The following is a 19,161-nucleotide window of genomic DNA, read 5'->3' on the forward strand; positions in this document are numbered from 1 at the left end:
TGTGCGCGTGCACACACGTGGCTCAATAGGGTTGACTTTTGGCAACTGCAGGCAACTCCCTGCAGTTTTGTTGTCGAGATGTTAGAAGTAGTTTGTCATTGCCTGCTTCCTCGAGCTGCAAGAGAGTGACTGGCCAAGGGCACCCAATTGGCTTCATGACTAAAGTGAGACTAGAACTCATCATACCCTGGTTTCTAGCCTAATGCTTAACCCAGTGTTTCTCAACCTTGGAGACTTGAAGTCCTGTGGACTTCAACTCCCAGAATTCCCCAGCCAGCTGTGCTGGCTGGGGGATTCTGGGAGTTGAAGTCCACAGGACTTCAAGTCTCCAAGGTTGAGAAACACTGGGTTAACCACTACACAAAACTCCTAAGGTCTCCTTATAAATTTAATGGGCCACAATGCCAAAGACTGAACTACAACCTGTACCAACAAAATGCTTAGGGAAATTAAGTGTCAAAGGATTTCTCTTTCTAAAGATTATGAGTGAAAGCAATGGCAGAACAGCCCACCGGTAAAACAAAGTCCTTCTTGTTGCCAAAAAGATGCTCCCCTCTCTTCCTCTCCAATGGAACCATTGCTTCTCTCCTCAGCACCAGTGCTTGGATGCATTTGTGCAGTTTCTCTAGATTGGTTAAAGACCTAGTGGCAGTATTTACACAAGCTGTGGTTCTCTGTGTTGTTCTTCGTACCTTACTGATTTGGACCAATTTAGATTTTGGTCAGTTTATGATTCAGTGAAGTGAACGAATTCAGAAAATTGGCTAAATCCTTGGAATGAGATAGCCAGGAGCAGTGAGACGGAGACTGTACTGATGGTATCTCAGTGCAAAACTCAGGAAAACATCTCGGTTTTTCCTATAAATACTCAATTGCACAAGGCATAAAATGGAGCCTTCTGGGACACAACAGGTCAAATGTAAAATGTAAAAATTTATTGATACATATTATCTTGCCCAAGGCAGGATACTATAGTATTAGAAGAGCCACATAACAATCCAGTGTGCTTTGAGTGAGTGTGTGGTTATTGAACAAAATTATTCAATAGGTTTCATGGTTAAGTGAAATCTGACCTCCTGATTCCTAAAATCTAGACCTTGCATATACTTCTTGAGACAAAACTAATGGGGCTATTCTATAGCAGTGTTTACAACTTAAGGAGAAAAAGTTGATGGTACAGTGAAAATGCAACTAGTAGTTAATTACTTGACAACTATGTGTGATCCAGCACTGTGAATTTTCTCAGAGAATCCAGGTCAAATCTCTTGCCAACAAGAATCCATTATAAAAGAGGATTGCAGCCATCAGAGTTGAATTGAGACCCCTCATAAAATTGAGGATTGAAGCTTCACTGAAGTCTACGAAAGGTATAAGCAGGCCACGGACCCCCAACCCTTCATGTGACTCACCACCTGGTTGCCCAACTGCTGATTCCAGTTATTTGTAAAAATCATTGCTGTGGGAGTTTAGAAGCTTTGATGATTTAGAGCTATTGTTAGTGGGTGTGAATTGTGGCTCACTGTCACCAGCACAAAAGGAAGAACAAGAGTTATTCCTTCTGAACTCAGATCAAGAGAGAAGGGGTGGTAGAGAGAGAGAAAAAAAATCATGACCTTCAATAAGAACATCTAGTCTTACCTTTGAGTGGTTCAAGAATTGTCTTTCGGTTCACACAATAACCAACACATTCAACTGATGTTATCTCCTAAGAAGTATCACTACAACTTAGTGAACAAACCCTTCAAAAGCAGGCTACTTTTCCAATTATCATCGGTACCATCAGCCCTCAACTGTTTCACGTACAGTATCCAGTTGCAAAGAAATAGTAATTTAAATTAGTGTGACTGGGGCATAAAATCTCTTGTTTTTCATCTTTCAAGAATCTCTTGGTTAACTTTGAGAAGATGCATTTTACAAGTAACTCAAAGTACCTTTCAGTGTTTTTGCCAAACCAAAAAGCATACACCTGTCAAGTCTCTAAGTCAGGTGTATCCAATCCACAGCCTGCAAGCCACATGAGACAACTAGTAAAGTGGCCCCACAAGTTTGTAAACTTTTATCATTATGTGATTTATATACATTTATTATATAATATATTGTATATGTGGCCCAAGACAATTCCTCTTCACTCAATGCTGTTCAGGCAAACCAAAACACTGCACACTCATTCTCTTAAGCTTTCCTTTCTTTGCACTTGCTTTTTTCAAAATCCTTTACTCAAAGTCAGCAAGCAGCTTTTAGTTGATAATCCCTGCCTCTTTTTGTATTTATCATTAAATTATCATAAGTTATCACAAAACATTAAATTAAACACAAAGAAACTATCTAGGAGTCTCTAAAGTAAAAAGGCTGGACATTATAAAAACAGAATGGCAGGATATTGAAAAGAGAATTAGTCCAATCTTATGCTAAAATAGTCCAAGCTAAAATGGAAACTAGGGAGGGGGTCTCAACTCAATGAAATAGGCTGGTTTTAGTCCATAAAGCAATGAAGGCAATTTTAAGGCATATTACAGGTTTTACCTTTAAAAAAATCATAGTTCTATATTTGTCTTTCTTGAGAGGGGGAACCAGCACTCAGATAATTTACATATTTTTAATTAACAAATGAGTATATTTGTCAGAGAATTTAGGAAAACTAATCTAAAGGATAGTTGTTCTATCCCTGTTTAACAATCAGAGAAAAATACATTTACTGACTGCCTTGTACAGTGAATGTTTGCAGTTAGGACAGTAATTAACTTTGCAACTAATCCTTGCAAGTCAAGAAAGCAAAGGAAAGTTGAAATAAGGTCATTTCACTTGGTGATTGCTTAACAACTGAATTGCCAGTCCCAATTGTGATTTCTAAAAGAGGACTAGCTGTAAATTTCAGCCATTTTTCTTGATGCTAAAAATTTACCTAAGCAGACAAGTAAAAACCTATCTTAAATGTTTTCATTTAATTTAATCTCTCTCTTTGACCTCAAGGAAATTCTAGACAGAATTTCCAACAGGTTCCAACATCTGATACTGCATCAGTCTTTATGAATGTGTACTCTGCAAATACAGAAATCTGTTTCAATAATATTATTACTATTTGAATATATTCCTTAAAACAGAACATGTTATGGTAATTAATAAAAAAATGAATTATGTAGTGCAAATAATGAATCACCTTTTCATGCAACCCTCTGCCTAGTTTCAAGCATCTGAAAATTATCAGATTTCTAGCAACTTCCAGGAAAGCAAACTTGGTGACAAAAAAGGAAGCTCTGTCCTTCAGCCCCAGTAATTTTTAAATTTGCCCCCCATCTTTATTCTGTAGAAATCAAGATGATGTACATTAAGCTCCTGCCTATTTTTCTTACAACAGCCCTATGAGGTGGAGTAGTTTAAGAGTGCAATGAACTCTGCAATGTATTCAGTCTTCTGAAATGGTCTTTCCCATAGATCACCAAAATACTGTAAGGATAACCCTGCAATTCATGTCTTGAAAATTAGTTAAATTTTAGAATAGAATAGAATAGAATAGAATAGAATAGAGTTGGAAGGGACCTTGGAAGTCTTCTAATCCAACCCCCTGCTTAGGCAGGAAACCCTACACCATTTCAGACAAATGGATATCCAACATCTTCTTTAAAACTTCCAGTGTTGGGGCATTCACAACTTCTGGGGGCAAGTTGTTCCAATGATTAATTGTTCTAACTGTCAGGAAATTTCTCCTTAGTTCTAAGTTGCCTCTAAATTTTGTACATTTCCTGTTCCTGTTTAAAGTAGACATTAATTGGTATTTTTAATGTGCAAAAATAATTTACAATCAAAGTTTCTCATTTTTGGAATTGATAACTGAATGAGTTGATTTGTTCATAGTTTTTTCCTCTCACTGAAATTTTCAAAACTAATAAAAGACTTTAAAAATCCTGGGATTTTCACTGCCAATGGGGGCAAACAATAAACTGCTCACCAAGTCCATTGCTTTGCAAATATCCCTCAAGGAAAACAAGCAAAGGATATACAGTATATCTTTGAAAATCTCATGCAAGTCCCCATATCTCCCTGAAGCTAATTGGGGCTACTCCTTTTCTTGCCTTTACCAGTCTCTCTCATTTGGCTCCCGGTAAGGCAACTCCAGATGAGCAAACACATCCTTCTCAGTAGGTGTGGACAGGACAATCCCAGATCCAATTTTGAGGCCATCTGATCCTCGCACTACACCACTGCAGAGGGCATGCTCTGACAGACTCATGCCTTTCGTCTTGGCCAGAGCTCGCATGGAGCGATTGAAGTGGGCTGAGCCTGTGAAGTACAACAAAGCACAGGCAAACTCTCTGTAGGGCACCACAATGATGTCGAGGCGCCTGTGGTGCCTGTCTCGGCCTGGCAAACGGCAGACTCCGAGGTACTTCTGCTGGCTTTCATTGTCTTCCTGATTCACCAAGTCATCCGTGAGAAAGCCTGAGTGGAAAGCACAATGCATGAGACAAATACTGTAATATTATTGCAAAGGACTGAGAAGTACCATATTTTTCAGAGTATAAGATACACCTTTCCCCCCCCCAAAAAAAAGAGGGTGAAAATTTGGGTGCTTCTTATACACTGAATGAAGCCCCGCCCTCACTGGCCCCCACCCTTTGGCCTCAGAAAAATAAAATCTGCCTCCCAGCAATTTACCTCCTTGCAGAAAATGGGGGAAATGGGGCTTGCAGAGGCAACAATAGGCTATGGCAATCCCTGTAGCCTGAAACAGCTGATCATTGGGAGGCCCCAACTGAAACTGAAATTGAAAGTGAAACTGTTTGCTGCAAGGAGGCAAATTGCTGGGAGGCAGATTTTATTTTTCTTCTAATCAGGCTAAACTGACACAAGCTGTTTGCTATTTGCTGCAAGGAGGTAAGTCCATAACTCTAAATGCCTACAGAATGTTCACATTATTACTTATTTTTTAAAGCCTGCTTTATTATTGTTCTAGACAACACAATGAATAAATGCTTGATCCGAAAAGGCCCATCTTCTTTTAAATAGCGGAGAATTAGGTATACTTCCAGAAAGCCACATCAATTTTAACAGCATCTGTACAAGTATAGTCTGAAATGTAACACCACAAACATTATATATTTTCTGTACTGTTTGCTGTTTGCTGCAAGGAAGCAAATCATTGGGAGGCAGAGGCAAATTTTTTCTCCCTAGTTTTCCTCCCCAAAAGCTAGGTGCATCTTATACTTTGGAGCATCTTATACTCTGAAAAATATGGTAAGTTGACACTAGGAACTACCCTCTTACTGATATCAGTCTCTGGTCCTGCCAGATCAATGTAAGTGGAAGAAACATTCCTGGAAGACAGGACATCACCTGGTCTGCCTTTTCATGATAATTTGTTGTTAACTAAAAGCAAAAGAAAAGGAACAGGCTCCCCAAACATGAAGAACAAGTTTTAAAAGTACCTTAGAGAACAATACATAGCCCAGTCATGATCCCCAAAAGTCCAAGAAAGAAAAAGAAAAGCTTTCCCCAGTATAATAGCAATTACTGGTCTACAGTATTCAGCTTTAGGGAAATTGCCAAGATCAACTCCACACAACTAGGCCTCTTCTGTATTCCTACTTATGTTTTCTTTAAATAGTTCTCAAGGTGGATACATTCAGGAATATGATTCTGAACTCCCACCCCCACCACAGAACCAGCTGATATTCTCATACCACTTCTATGAAGAATGTTGAGCAGTTTGTTAAATACTCCTTGGTGGGAGTGTCCATCAGGATGAGTCACCAATACATCCACATCTCCACAAGTGGGTTTTCCACGCCGGAAAGAGCCACATGCTATGCACATTAGTTCAGGTATAATAGACTGAGCTGCTTCTCTAACCTTAAAGAGACAGATGAGAGAAATTAACTGCTCTCAAGTATCACTTACTGTAATACCGGCAATTCTATAAAGGAGAGTATTTGTAGCTCAGGGTTGAAATGAGGCGTCCTTGGTGCTCTCTGAGCTTGGTTGTTTTCTTCCAGACATTTCATTACCAAAACTAGGTAACATCATCAATGATAGTGATGCTACCTAGCATCACAAGCTATCACTAGAAAATAACTAAGCTCAGAGACTACCAAGGATGCCTCAATCCTCAACTTACAACCACAATTGGGACAGGAGCTTCAATAAGCAAAATAACGGAGTCACTATGACTTTTTTACTGCAGTCATTAAACAAGTGTTAAAAGAACCTGGATTCTCCCAATGACTGCTTGTTGGAAACTACCTGGGAAGGTCACAAATGGTGATCATGTGATCCCAAAACACAGCAACCAATGAAAATACATGCCAGTTGCCAAGTGCCCAAATTTTAATCACTTGATCATGGGGACATGTGATGATAAGTCCATGGACTAGAAGTAAGTCACTTTTTTTAGCACCCTCATAGCTTTAAACAAAATGGCTGTATGTCAAGGACTACCTGTAATTCAATGGCCTAGCATCTCACTTGCTTGATTGCATGATAACTAAAACTGAAAAGTAAGTACCACCATAACCCAAATATTTGTAATAAACAGTAAAGTAAAGTAATACCATGGAAATAAAGACAAATTCCATCAGATTGAACATGTTTTTCTTCTAATATAGAACCACAGACGACTCCACATTGAAAAGGATTCAATTTATCTTTGCCTGAGAATGGGTGATTCTCCTGCTATAGGCCTGCACTTCTTACTTCAGTATCATGTATGGGATCTTAATCACAAGAAATTGACTGTTCTTTCAGAACTGCAGTTAAATATCAAGAACTGGAACTCCCAATTCAATAAGTGCATGCCCAATGATATGTTCCCTGTCAGCCCCTTTCCTATACTGTCTTTATTAAAGCATCATTTGAAAGCGATTTCAGTATGCAGGATTATCAGTATTATGATGCCAATCATCCATTTTAACAAACAAAGACATAGCTACCGGTTCAGAACATAGGGAGTAGGCGGAAGGGGGGGGGAATCAGTTTAGAGGATGAGTGCCCCTTGTCAGTTTCCAGGATCATCCTTCATTAGTGAGGAATAAACCCATTAACCTTTGCCCTGCAACATTTGGAATCACCTTCATGGCTTTTCTAATGCAGATCTGCCCCCTCTGCATCCCCAATTAAGTTTTCTTGAAAGCAGCAAACCCCATACTGCACCTTGGATCTTCGACAGACAGCAGCTAATCCCTTCTTTCTCTTGTCTCTTCCCCGAGGTAGGCAAGAGAAGGGTAATCCCATCAAATCCACAATAGGCCCATTCCCAAGGGTGGAGGCTCCCCAAAGAACTTTAATCCTATGTACGGGGTGATGCCCTACCTGGCAACTATGCATTCTTTAGGGGCAGGCACTGTGACTGAGTGACAGTGTCATGCTGCCCAGTGCTGCCATGGCAATTGCACTGTACAGGAGGAACAATGAAAAGGTTTTTTTTATGTGGCTTAGATCTCTGAATTTAAAGAGCTGCCTTAATATATAAACCTGAGGTATGGTCCAGGCCAAACATATAAAACAAGGGTGGGGAACATCTGGCTAGAGGGGTGCAAAGCACTCTTTCCTTACCAAGAGAGCAACAAGGGAAAATCACAGATGTTTTTGTCAATCATCCTACCAGTTATCTGAGAGTTATTTTGAGGAGGATTGGCATAACATATTGGGAATTTATCAAGGTTTCATTGGTGAAAATTAAAGCAGAAATGATTTTGGTAAACTAGATTTTAGGTCAGGTACAAAGGCTTGCAGAGCATAGAAATGAAAACATATCAACGTGGATGGCGGTTTGAATTTCTTTCTCAATCAATTGTAAGGAACTCCAACTTGGAGAAAAAGAAATCTTCAATTTTTGCAGTAGATGTGCTTAAAAAGGAGAATTGATTTCTGATAGGCAGAAGTTTGGATGTGATTAGAGCCATGTTCTTTTGAGCAAATATGGAGAGAGAACACTGCATCAAATAAGAGGTTTCATTAAGAGTCGTGGCTTGAATGGCTAGTATATAAAAGGAAGTAAGAGCTAAGACAGCCTTCCTCAGCCTGTGCTATTTGAGAGTAGGGGGAAAAAAAGTGTTCTCCAGTTGTGAAGAACATGAGGTCATAAAGACTTAGGTGGTGCATAAAGATGAGACTGGGAAATCAACTCCACGGGCAAGTTAAAACTACTTTTACTGAGATTATCTATAATAACAGAGCCTTGCAAATCTGGGTTCTACATCCTTTCCCTTTGTAGATTCCTATGAATCAATGAGGTGCCTGCCTGAGTCACTTCCAAATGTTATCTTGTTTCTTTGGATTTTAAAAAAAATCACTTCATTTTGCCTTGGTATTTTCATCAGTCACCTTGCTTACTTTCTACACTCTACATCAGTGTTTCTCAACCTTGGCAACTTGAAGATGTCCGGACTTCAACTCCCAGAATTCCCCAGCCAGCGAATGCTGGCTGGGGAATTCTGGGAGTTGAAGTCCAGACATCTTCAAGTTGCCAAGGTTGAGAAACACTGCTCTACATAATGAAGTGTCCTTTCATTCAACCCTTGATGTAAGGCACATATACCTGCTGTGGTATCTTGGCTCATTGCGGGACAAGGTGATTCCCAGTTTTAGCATTTCAAATCGTAAAGTGGGGGGGGGGGGAATGCCCAAACATCCCAAAATAGGTATGCCAGTAATAGGTTCGGAAAACGGGTGGGATCAACATAGAAAAGATGTTAGTGTTTAAGTATATAGTACCTCTAATATGGTATCCCTTTGGAAAATATTTTGGGGAGTTTTATTTGGAAAACTGCAAAGTGGAAAAAAAAATGAATTGTCAATAAAACCAACACGGAATGGCCTTGTGATTAAAATCTCGTGACAAATAGCCTATGATCTTCTGTCAACATCTTGTATGGTTTCAGCAAGGTACTCACAGTCTGTTCAATCTCAGCAGCTTCTTGCCTTGGCATGCGTTCCAAGAAGTCCTCATAATACTTAAGGCCGATAACTTGCTGGCTGGTGAGAGAAGCCTTAGTGCGGATGTCATCCAGAGTACGAAAACCCTGGTCAGAACACATAACAGAATTAGAGGAATTTTGTTTTCGGTAATCCTTAATAAGCGATATCATAGAACCTAGAACCCACCACTGATGTGGTGTAACAGGAATGACAACACACAATACACTATTTGTAATACTGTCCTGATTTCCCACTGCAAAACACATACATTTTTCTTCATGAACAGAAGCTCAAAACATGCGAGCATTCATTCAAAACACACACACACACACACACACTCACTTACTCATGGTGTTGCTACTGGAAAATACCATAGTGGTTTAGTATGAATTTGACCCTTTTGCAAGATAAGACAGTTAATACATGTTGCTATTGGTAATAAAGGAAAAAAGATTGATACAAATAAAGTTAACACATTGCATCTTTATACACACTATAAGGGAGGAAGAGAGGACACTAGCATTAGGTGTCCAATATAGACAGCATAACATCTCCAGAGGAAGCTCCCCCATCAAATAAATCATAACTAAAAAAGTAGCAATCTATATAAATAAAAATGTAATGGTTGTTTGTTCAAAATCGCTAATCTCCGAAAGTTCTTCACCGATTGCTTTGAAATTTTGACACAATGTTGCATTCGAATACGCGACTGTTTTTATATACGTATATTATATAGATGTCACATCTGTGACAGGTAAAAACATGATTTTTTATAAAAACATGCTTTTTTAAAAACCAGCGCAATCTGGTGGAGTAAAAGCAACACACGCTATATTAAATATTTCATGATTCCATTTCAATGTTTCCAGCGCCATCTGGTGGACGTAAAAGCAACACACGCTATACTAAATATTTCATGATTCCATTTCAATGTTTCCAGCGCCATCTAGTGGACGTAAAAGCAACACATGCTATACTAAATATTTCATGATTCCATTTCAATGTTTCCGATTGCATTGTTATATTGAATTTTCATAGATTTCGATTTATTTTCATTTTGATTTAATTATTTCGCGTGACATTGCATTGGAATTGAGCTGTGTTGTTTGCCATAGCATTCATTTAGTGAGTAAAGTATATTCGGAACAGTTCGGCCTCTCTCCAGTTCGTCCCGACGGTCCCTTTATATGTGTGGCTGGGCTGCGGCCGCACCCTTTCCTCTTTCCGCCCCTCCTCTGACAAGCTTCGGTCATTTCCACCAAGGGGAGCCAAAGCCCTTTGGCCTCCCCCTCCCCTCCCCTCCCATTGGCCCTTTGCTGTCTGAGGCGGGGCGCCACCTGCGCCATCCCTCAGCCACCTCCCCCTGCCTTTAAGCCGGCCTACCCCCGGCCAGCCCAGCGGAGCTCCAGAGGAGGCAGAGGGTATCCTCAGCCCGGTCGGCCACGCGCGCTGTCCACCCACCCTCACAGCGAGACAGCTATGGCCTTGTCAAGGCGGCTCTGACAGGGCGGCGGCAGTATCAGCCTGAGGTGCAGCGGGGCTGGGGCAGCCCCTGAGTGCCCCGTGAGGTGGCACACTGAGGACTTCTCCTCCTCCCAGATCCTGGACGTCTCAAACTCCCAGGCCACTGACTTGGGGGAGCCCGAGCACAGCTCTTCCGAGGAGATGCTCAACAACTTCCACGAGGCCGACAGCCCCGGCGCTTTCTCGCCCAACCAGCCTCACCCGGCCCAGCAGCCCCGAGTCCTGACCAACGGCAGCACACACCTGCCGCCCCATTACGCCCAGACTGGACCACAGCAATGCATGGCCAGGTACAGCTAGTACTAATATAAACTTGTATGCCTTGCAGGAAAGATATAGCATGAACAAAGAGGAGGCAATGACCACAGCATTATTGCTATATAGTTAGAGAATTACCTGCTGGTACCATATCTGGCTAGTCTTTACTCCTGCTCCCCATATATTGGAAAATAGTTCTAGCACTGAGACACTGTCACTGATGTGGTCTAGTTTTCGAAGGTGCCCACTCTCCAAGATTTCTACAATCTTTTCTGCCATCTGTTTTCCAATTCCAGGAATCTTACAGGCCTCCTGAAAGGAGAACAATGAAAGAGCAACTGGTTAAAAGCAAAGCTCAAATACTTATTTAATCTGAGTATTTTAGGTATGCTGTGTTTCATTATCCCTGGTGCACACCTAACTTTCTAAGATAGACCCCCATCCTAAAAAAAAACAACACCATGATTAGCATTTAGAAAACTATGCAAGCTTTACAAACACTCCCTTATATCTTTTACTTTTGGCCTACAGATCTTTTGTCTGAATCTCAAGGCAGCTTCAGCCTTTCTCTGCACTCTTTTCAAAAGATCACAATCTTGGTAAAAGGTTCTGCATACCATTGTAGAAATAGTAAAATACTTTCCAACAGCAGGATGAAATAATAGGGATATATAAGTAGATGCACGCCACAGCTGTTTGAAATCACCTGTCTATATAACATTAAAAAGAACACAAATTGGAACTTTTCCTGCAGGGGAAAAAATACTAAGAAAAGTACAGATACCTTGGAGAAAATAAATATACAAACATGCTTAAAACATTTTGTCTCATTTACCTGAAAAGATGTGACAGGCTTATGATAACTCTTGAGTGCATTAATAGCTTTCAAGTAGCCTAGATTCCTCCACTTGTCTCCTTGGACAGAGTAGGCTTTAGCTAGCACTTCCAGCTTCTCTGTAATGCACTGATTATGATTAATTTTCTTGCTTTCAGAAGACCGAGCACAAACCCACTTGCCACGGGAATTGCACGCTGACGAGCCTTCTGACAAATTGTTCAGGTCTTGGCCTGACTTCAGCGCTTTCATTTCTTCCAGAGTGACAACAGCTTTGTCCTCTTCAATTTCTTCATCATCTAACGTCCTCTTTGAGATACACAGAAGAAGCAGAAGAGGGAGCAATGAAACTGAGTGATCATTTATCCAATCACAGAATATGAGCTCATTCTGCAACAATATATAGACATTGTAAAGTATGGGGCACAATTCTTCATTTTTTTGGTTTCTTTTGTAATATTTGTATTGGTTTTGTCTTGTTAAAATTTCTTCAATAAAAATTATATTAAAGAAATAAAAATAAAATACAGAGCAGAATTAAGACCCATGAGAAATAATCACAGAAACCCAGTGTCAAAGCAAATATAAATTGAACTAGTAGTTTCATATCTACAATTTATGTTCCTAGTAATGGTTATCAAGAATTAGGAAGTACAGATGGCAAAATATCTGGGATGACCAAAATACAATTGATTGTCACAGTAAATGTGTTCTATGTTAAAAGCATGATGAAAAGTAATAATGAATATTTTGTATCAAATTATACAGTTAGTAGGTATTTGCCACCTTTACATTTTATAGCCGTAAGAAGGCACCAAAATTCCATATGACATATCTTGGGTACCCTACTAAGCAGCTCAGAATAGAAAAATATTGAACAATAGTTTTTACTTTTTATTCAGTGGAGTCCAAATACTATATGAAAGTCTTTAGGAAATGTACAAAATGCAACCAGAATATTCTGAAATTATGTTATAAGGCACCCAAAGTCATTGGATACGAGATGGGTGGCAAATAAATTTCATAAATAAACAAATAGCCAAAAAATAAAGTCAGAATGTACAACAACATACTTTGAACAGAGGGTTGCATGATAACAAATCATTTACTACATATTGTTTTATTCTATTGTCCTATATTTTTCTGAAAAACAAACATAAAGAAAAGACGTTTTAAGAGCCTCGGTTTACTAAGGATAAAGGTAAAGGGTTCCCTTGCACATATGTGCTCGTTCCCGATTCTAGGGGGCGATGATCATCTCCGTTTCAAAGCCGAAAAGCTAGTACTGTCTGAAAACATCTCCGTGGTCATATGGCCGGCATGCATGAATCAATGCTCAAAGCGCACGGAACACTGTTACCTTCCCACCAAAGATGTTTCCTATTTTTCTACTTGAATTTTATATGCTTTCAACTGCCAGGTTGGCAGAAGCTGGGACAAGTAACAGGAGCTCACTCCATTACATGGCACTAGGGATTCGAACCACCAAACTGCCAATCTTTCTGATCCACAAGTTCAGCATCTTAGCCACTGAGCCACCGCATCTCTTACTAAGGATACTTTTATATTTATTAAGTTTGTTTATTTAACTATTTAAATTTTAAAATGTATAAATAAAAAAACACTTTTGGATTTGTTTGTTTTCACAATCAAAATAGTAAGGGTTTTCCAAAGCTTAGATAAGAGTTTGATACTGGCTAACTTTAACAGAAAATCCCTGGCTTAGCCTAAAAATGTATAATCAGGCTCACTTTTATAGCTTCGATCCTAGAAACTTACAGGTAGCCCTCATTTAATGACCAAAATTGGGACCAGAATTTTGGCAACTGAATGAAGTGGTTGTTACATGAGATACCCTACACCAGAGGTCTCCAACTTTGGCAACTTTAAGCCTGGAGGACTTCAACTCCCAGAATTCCCCAGCCAGCTTTGCTCCAGGCTTAAAGTTGCCAAGGTTGGAGACCCCTTCACTCGATGACCGCAATCCTGGTACTCAAAGTGCAGTCATTAAGCAATTGCACAACAGCTGGGTTGGCAATATATAAATCATGTAACAATGCTATACCTGTTTCTTTAAATCACACTGTAAAATATGATTGGCTGCTGTTTTCCACAATCGGCCATAAGAGGGAGCCAGAATGACTGTTAGCTCTCTGTTTTGTTAGATGCTGGGCTGATCTGATCTGAGTGTTTTGGAAGCTGGCTGTTAGAAAGTGCCGTGAGCTATTGTAAGTTTTGCAACTGCTAGCAAACTTTGAGTACCGGACTGTTTATATGATACTGGACTATGTTATTTGGATTATCTCTTAACTGAAATACGTTGATGACTGACTGTCTTAACCATGTATGACTTGGACTGTTTGATGGACTCTGATACCTCTATTTCCATGAAAGTAAAAGCCTATTTAAACTGTAGTGTCTCTGTATGCTGGTTTGTGTGTTCTCCAACACAACTTTCACAATGCTTCGCTGAACGTACTCGCTCTCCCAACGGGGAGCTTACCTAACAAGATTCCCAGGAAACAAGTGGAGAGGAATGGAGAGAAGGATTTTAGCACAGAAGAGCTCTGCAGGCACAGAGGGGCAGGGATAAAAGGATTTTAGCTCTGTGATTTTGTTCCTGCTGCCCCATGCCTACAGAGCTCATACATACCAGTAGAAGTATTGCAAATCGTAATCACAAAAGAGAGGGTCCGACGATCGCGCGGCTCACAGCTGATCTGTGCGATCATCAGAACCTCCCCCCCCCCTTTAAAAGCATTTTTCCCTACCTATTTGCCCAAACCAGCAGGAAAAAAAGGTGGGGAAAAGTTGGTCACGCCCACCTGGTCACATGGTGCCCCCCACCAAGCCACGCCCACAGAACTAGTGGCAAAAAAAAAATTAAGATTTCACCACTGCATACAATGTTTTACAAGGGCCAGAAGTGCTTTAAAGCACCCTTTCCAAAACCATCATAACTTCAAACATTACTGGTCGTAAATCAAAGACTACCTGTACAGTATCACAGAAAGAGTTGACCTCGGTGTTTGATTCCTCTTTCAGTTCCATTACTGTGTTCTCTGCTTTGGAGTGAATCTTATTCTCATTCAGTAATGGTGAGCGTTGCACCGAAAAGCCTGTGTCATCCAGATATCTGCCAAGAATTAATAAACAACAAATAATTGAATTTGGGGCATTTCTCTTATCAACTAAAGGCAGATGAAGAACAATATAAAAAGGGGCTAGGAAATTCATTCCAGATATATATTTCCAAAAGACATGATTTTTTTTTCAAATCTTGCTTTAGTGAAGAATCTATCCAGATTTACATGTGTTTACTGTTTATATTAAACAGGCACATACTGAAATGAAAAGATGGTCATGTGTGCTTACATTCTATTAGTTATTTGCAATTATACAGAACCAATTCTAAGGATTCTGCTTTATTTTTTGGCCTCCTATATCATTGGCCTCTCTTTCAACTATGTCACACTGTTCATCATTGCAACCATACATTGGTACAGTTCAGTGGAAAAAAATTAGACATTTCTATAAACTTAAAAAATTCCAATGAATTCATAAAGTAACAGAACTCAAACATATTTTCCTGAAAATGTGAATGTTTACTTATTATTTATGTGCAGTTACTTATTGATTCAAAATAAGGAAACAGTGAATATGGCCAAAGGAAAAAAAATAGGTGTCCTTTCTTTCAATATTTTATATCATCTCCTTTGGCCAAAATTACAGCTTCCATTTTCCTGCAGGTAAGCTGTTTTATTCTTGTTTGGGAATTTTTCTCCCATTCCTCCTTTTAGTTCTAGTTTCTTCTAGTTCAGAAATATTCTTAATCTCCTTGCACATGGTATATGTTCAATATTCTTCACACATATTCAATAATATTCACCTCTGTGGAATATGGAGCCCATTTGAAACGAATCAACAGACAAATCAAATATGTCCTTAATAAGAAAAACATATTTGATTCAGAGCATGTTTTGGACTGCTGTCTTGTTGAAATATCCAGTTTAATTTTTTTAAACTCCCTGACTGCTTTCATGTAAATGTTAAACAACAGAGGAGAAGACAGAATCCCATGGAACACCACATGTGAATGATCTACATTTGAGCAGCAATGTCACCATATCATCTTCTGGGCTAATTCTGAGGAAGAATTGGAATCACTGCAAAAGAATGCTCCCAAGGCTCAACCTTGTCATATAGCCCATTGCTCTGAAGGATACCATGATTCTTGACTTACGGCCACAATTGAGCCCAAAATTTCTGTTGCAAAGTGAGACATTTGTTAAGTGGGTTTTCCCCATTTTACGACCTTTCTTGCCAGTCATTAAATGAATCATTGCAGTCGTTAAGTGAATCTGGCTTCCCCACTGACTTTCCTTTTCCTTGGATACTGCAAGTAAATATGAGTCACTTGCCAGTCATCTGAATTTTGATCATGTGACCATGGGGATGCTGCAATGGTTGGAAATCAGTTCCATTGTAAGTTCAAATGGTCACTAAATGAAGTGCTGTAAGTCAAGTACTACCTTCTTAGCTCATCTACTACAGTAACCAAAATAGGTTGTGTCATTTCCCGGATGAAATATCCAGTAAAATCACTTCAGAAAATCAGCATCCAAATCATCAAAGCCACCACTTTCTCAGTCACCTTATGAAAAAATAGGATATTTGGCCAATGGTTTCACTAAAAACATCAAATGAAGTTCTTTTTTCTATTACATTTTGAAGGTGGATTATCAGTTTTGCATAAACTTTCCCCATTCAAACTGGATAAAGTATTTAAGAGAGAGACCTACTTCTCTGGGACGATGAGTCTATAGTCAGTAATGTCCAAGATCTGCTGTGCTGTAATACAAGAACTCAGCCATGATGCCTTAACTAGTTGCAATCCCCGAGGTAGCTTTTTGAGTTTGAGGAGCCGAAAAGCCCGATCAAAATCCATGTCTTCATCTACTATTACATGTGTCACATCTGGGGAGAACTGGCTGCAGATGTGCCCTCCATTGTGGATGATTTGCTTACAGAAGATCTCAGCCCTGGCTTGGCCAATTCCTGCTTGCAACACATAAGCTGTGATTGGCTCCAACCACCCTGGTAAAAATACTACAAGAAAGATGATAAGCAAGATAGGGTTGAGTTACAAATCTTTTCAGAGTGAAGAAAATCTGATGACTTAATGAAATATAATGAAAGTTAGTGTTTTATAACATATAGTCATTTTGTTATAATATTGCCTTATAAAGATCAAACTTTTAAAGTCATTTCTTTGAAAGGAACCATTTATCATAAAATTAAACCACAAGAATTAACAGCAATGCAAGCGACACCATGAGAGCTTCACATGACTAAAGTCAGGGGGGAAAAATTCACCTTGCTGATTCTTGGCTTCTTCTTTCCAAATCTTTAAAGGTGTGTTGTGTACCTCATCTCTCAATTTCTTTCGTTTGCGGAAAGCTTTGACAATTCCTTGAGGTTCCATGAACTATATGTCTCCTTCCCTAACAGGAGAACACAGATTTGCTGAAGATGTAGGAAGGAAAAGTAAAAATAACAATATATTCTAATAACAGGTAATTCTTAATAGGTATCCTATTAAGAATGTCAATGTCCCATCATTTTAGAACAGATTAATAGTTCTAGTACATATCCCACTCAGTCAATCACAGAAATGACCCTTTTCATCATGCTTAACCTAATACATTTGAAGATTGGTAAAATTAGCAGTTCATAATTTATGTACCTTGTAATTATATATAACTATTTCCTTATATCTCTCTTTGCAACTGTCAGCTTATATTTTTTAGTATTGGGAATGATATTTTGCTGAAGGGTAGAGAAGATAAGCAGATACATTTGGGGAGACAATTGGAAACATAGAGGGAATAGGTCTAGGATGGAAAATCAGTGTTGAATGTCATCTGCATAAGGGTGCTACAGAAAACCATGGGATTTTACAAGATCTCCTTGGGATAGCATTTTTTTTAACTTAAGAGTAAAATTGTAATATTCTTAAATGTACTGTAATATATAATATAACGTATATCATATCCACATGACAAGTAATAAACTGTATATTGTTTTCCTGATTAGGAACAGCATCCATCATATATGAAACAGTTCTTATTGTAACTTTCCTTGAAATATCTGGCTGGTCTTACTTGAGAAGAATGAAGTGCTAAATTTAGGAGGAGCAAGGACAGTATGGTACTTATGATCCATAAATATGGGCATTAAGCTGGAAAATGTTTTATGAATTAAGAACCCACGAGTCAGATTACTATTCCAGTAGTGCCAACACTGTTGGGCTAAGTTTAACTGGTAAAAGTAAAGACCACAGAGATTGAATCTAAGATTTGCTGAACACAAAGCATGTGCTCCAACACGATAAACTATGGTTCTTCTATCCCAGATTCAATGTTCAATTTCTTTCATTAAAAGGATAATGAGCATGCTATTAGAGACCACTGTTAAAGAGTTGGAAAATACTTTATTGGAGAATCTGAATTTGTAGGACTTTCGCATTCTGCAATCTCTAGCCAGGAAACTGTGATCAAAGTCTCGGACAAAGCCGATGAAAAGTATAGCAGCTAAAAATAGTAATACCCTGTTTCCTTGAAAATAAGACCTTCCTGGATAATAAGCCCAATTGAGCTTTTGAGCGCATGTGCTACAATAAGCCCTCCCCTGAAAATAAGCCCTCAGCGAAAATATTGCAACACAGCAGCAGCCCTGAGGTGACCATGCTCACCGCCTCCTGCACCTCAAAAATAAGACCTCCCCGAAAATAAGGCCAAACGCTTATTTCGGGTGTCAAAAGAAAATAGGGCCCTGTCTTATTTTTGGGAAAACACAGTAATAATATCAATATTGTTACTTTTAAGTACTATGGTAATTACTTTTTAAACCAAATGGCACAGCCTTTTATTAAAAGTAATGGACCATTTGATCAGGAGCTGAAGCAAAAGCTATCAGCACTGGGTTAATTTTATTTCAAATAAAAGTGTCTACAAGCAAATCTCTCATGCTGCACTCAGGAGAGTCTTTGCCCAATTTAACGTTACTCTGATGCACTTCCCATAAACTTTGGTTTACAAGACATGCCAGCTAAGGACTATAGCCCTTGAAATCAACGCATTTGATGTTGTGGGACTCCATCCCAAAGAGAGTGGAGAGACCAAGGGAGGAAAACTTTTCTGCATCACTTCGGAGCGTTGCTCTAACCCGAGCCCGGCTCACCGCAGCCCAGAGACCACCCGCTTAAGAGGGTCTGAATTTGGGAGGCGGGATGTGAATCGAGTCAAAGGCTCCTGACAGCCATGCCCAAAACATCGCGGCGCTTCTCTAGCCCCCTTCCACATCAGATCAGATTAACAGAGTTGGAAGGGATCTTTGAGGTCATCTAGTCCACCACCCCCCGGCCCAAGGCGACTCAGGTGCGCCGGGCGCCCTGCCTCGCTGCCTTAAACCCACCCGTCCACCTACGTTGCCCCTCTGACTGGAGAAGGGAGGGGGAGCCCTTACGCAACGTCCAAAAAGAGGCCGAGGAGAACGATACCGAGGAGGGCAACGTTTCCTTACCGACGGTATCGCTGTGACGCAAGAGCGACCCGACGTTTTCTTCCGTGTCA

General features: G+C 39.6%; 1 protein-coding gene across 2 annotated transcripts; it reads right to left on the reverse strand.

The window, feature by feature from the left end:
* Positions 1-3,679: 3,679 nt before the first annotated feature.
* POLL (DNA polymerase lambda) lies at positions 3,680-19,145 on the reverse strand. 2 transcript variants are annotated; one of them, XM_032225075.1, is made up of 9 exons: positions 19,112-19,145; positions 16,904-17,053; positions 16,330-16,636; positions 14,522-14,663; positions 11,528-11,836; positions 10,831-11,004; positions 8,886-9,014; positions 5,679-5,847; positions 3,680-4,437 (listed from the first exon to the last, which is right to left on the reverse strand). In XM_032225075.1, exons 2-9 carry the CDS (start codon positions 17,010-17,012, stop codon positions 4,073-4,075), a joined length of 1,704 nt encoding a protein of 567 aa, XP_032080966.1. In that variant the 5' UTR covers positions 17,013-17,053; positions 19,112-19,145; the 3' UTR covers positions 3,680-4,072. The 2 variants fall into 2 exon arrangements, with proteins under 2 accessions (XP_032080966.1, XP_032080967.1); XM_032225076.1 differs by having other exon boundaries at positions 16,904-17,031; positions 19,004-19,116.
* Positions 19,146-19,161: the final 16 nt, after the last annotated feature.

This window comes from Thamnophis elegans, chromosome 10 (assembly GCF_009769535.1).
Source record: "Thamnophis elegans isolate rThaEle1 chromosome 10, rThaEle1.pri, whole genome shotgun sequence".
In the NCBI taxonomy this organism is placed as follows: domain Eukaryota; kingdom Metazoa; phylum Chordata; class Lepidosauria; order Squamata; family Colubridae; genus Thamnophis; species Thamnophis elegans.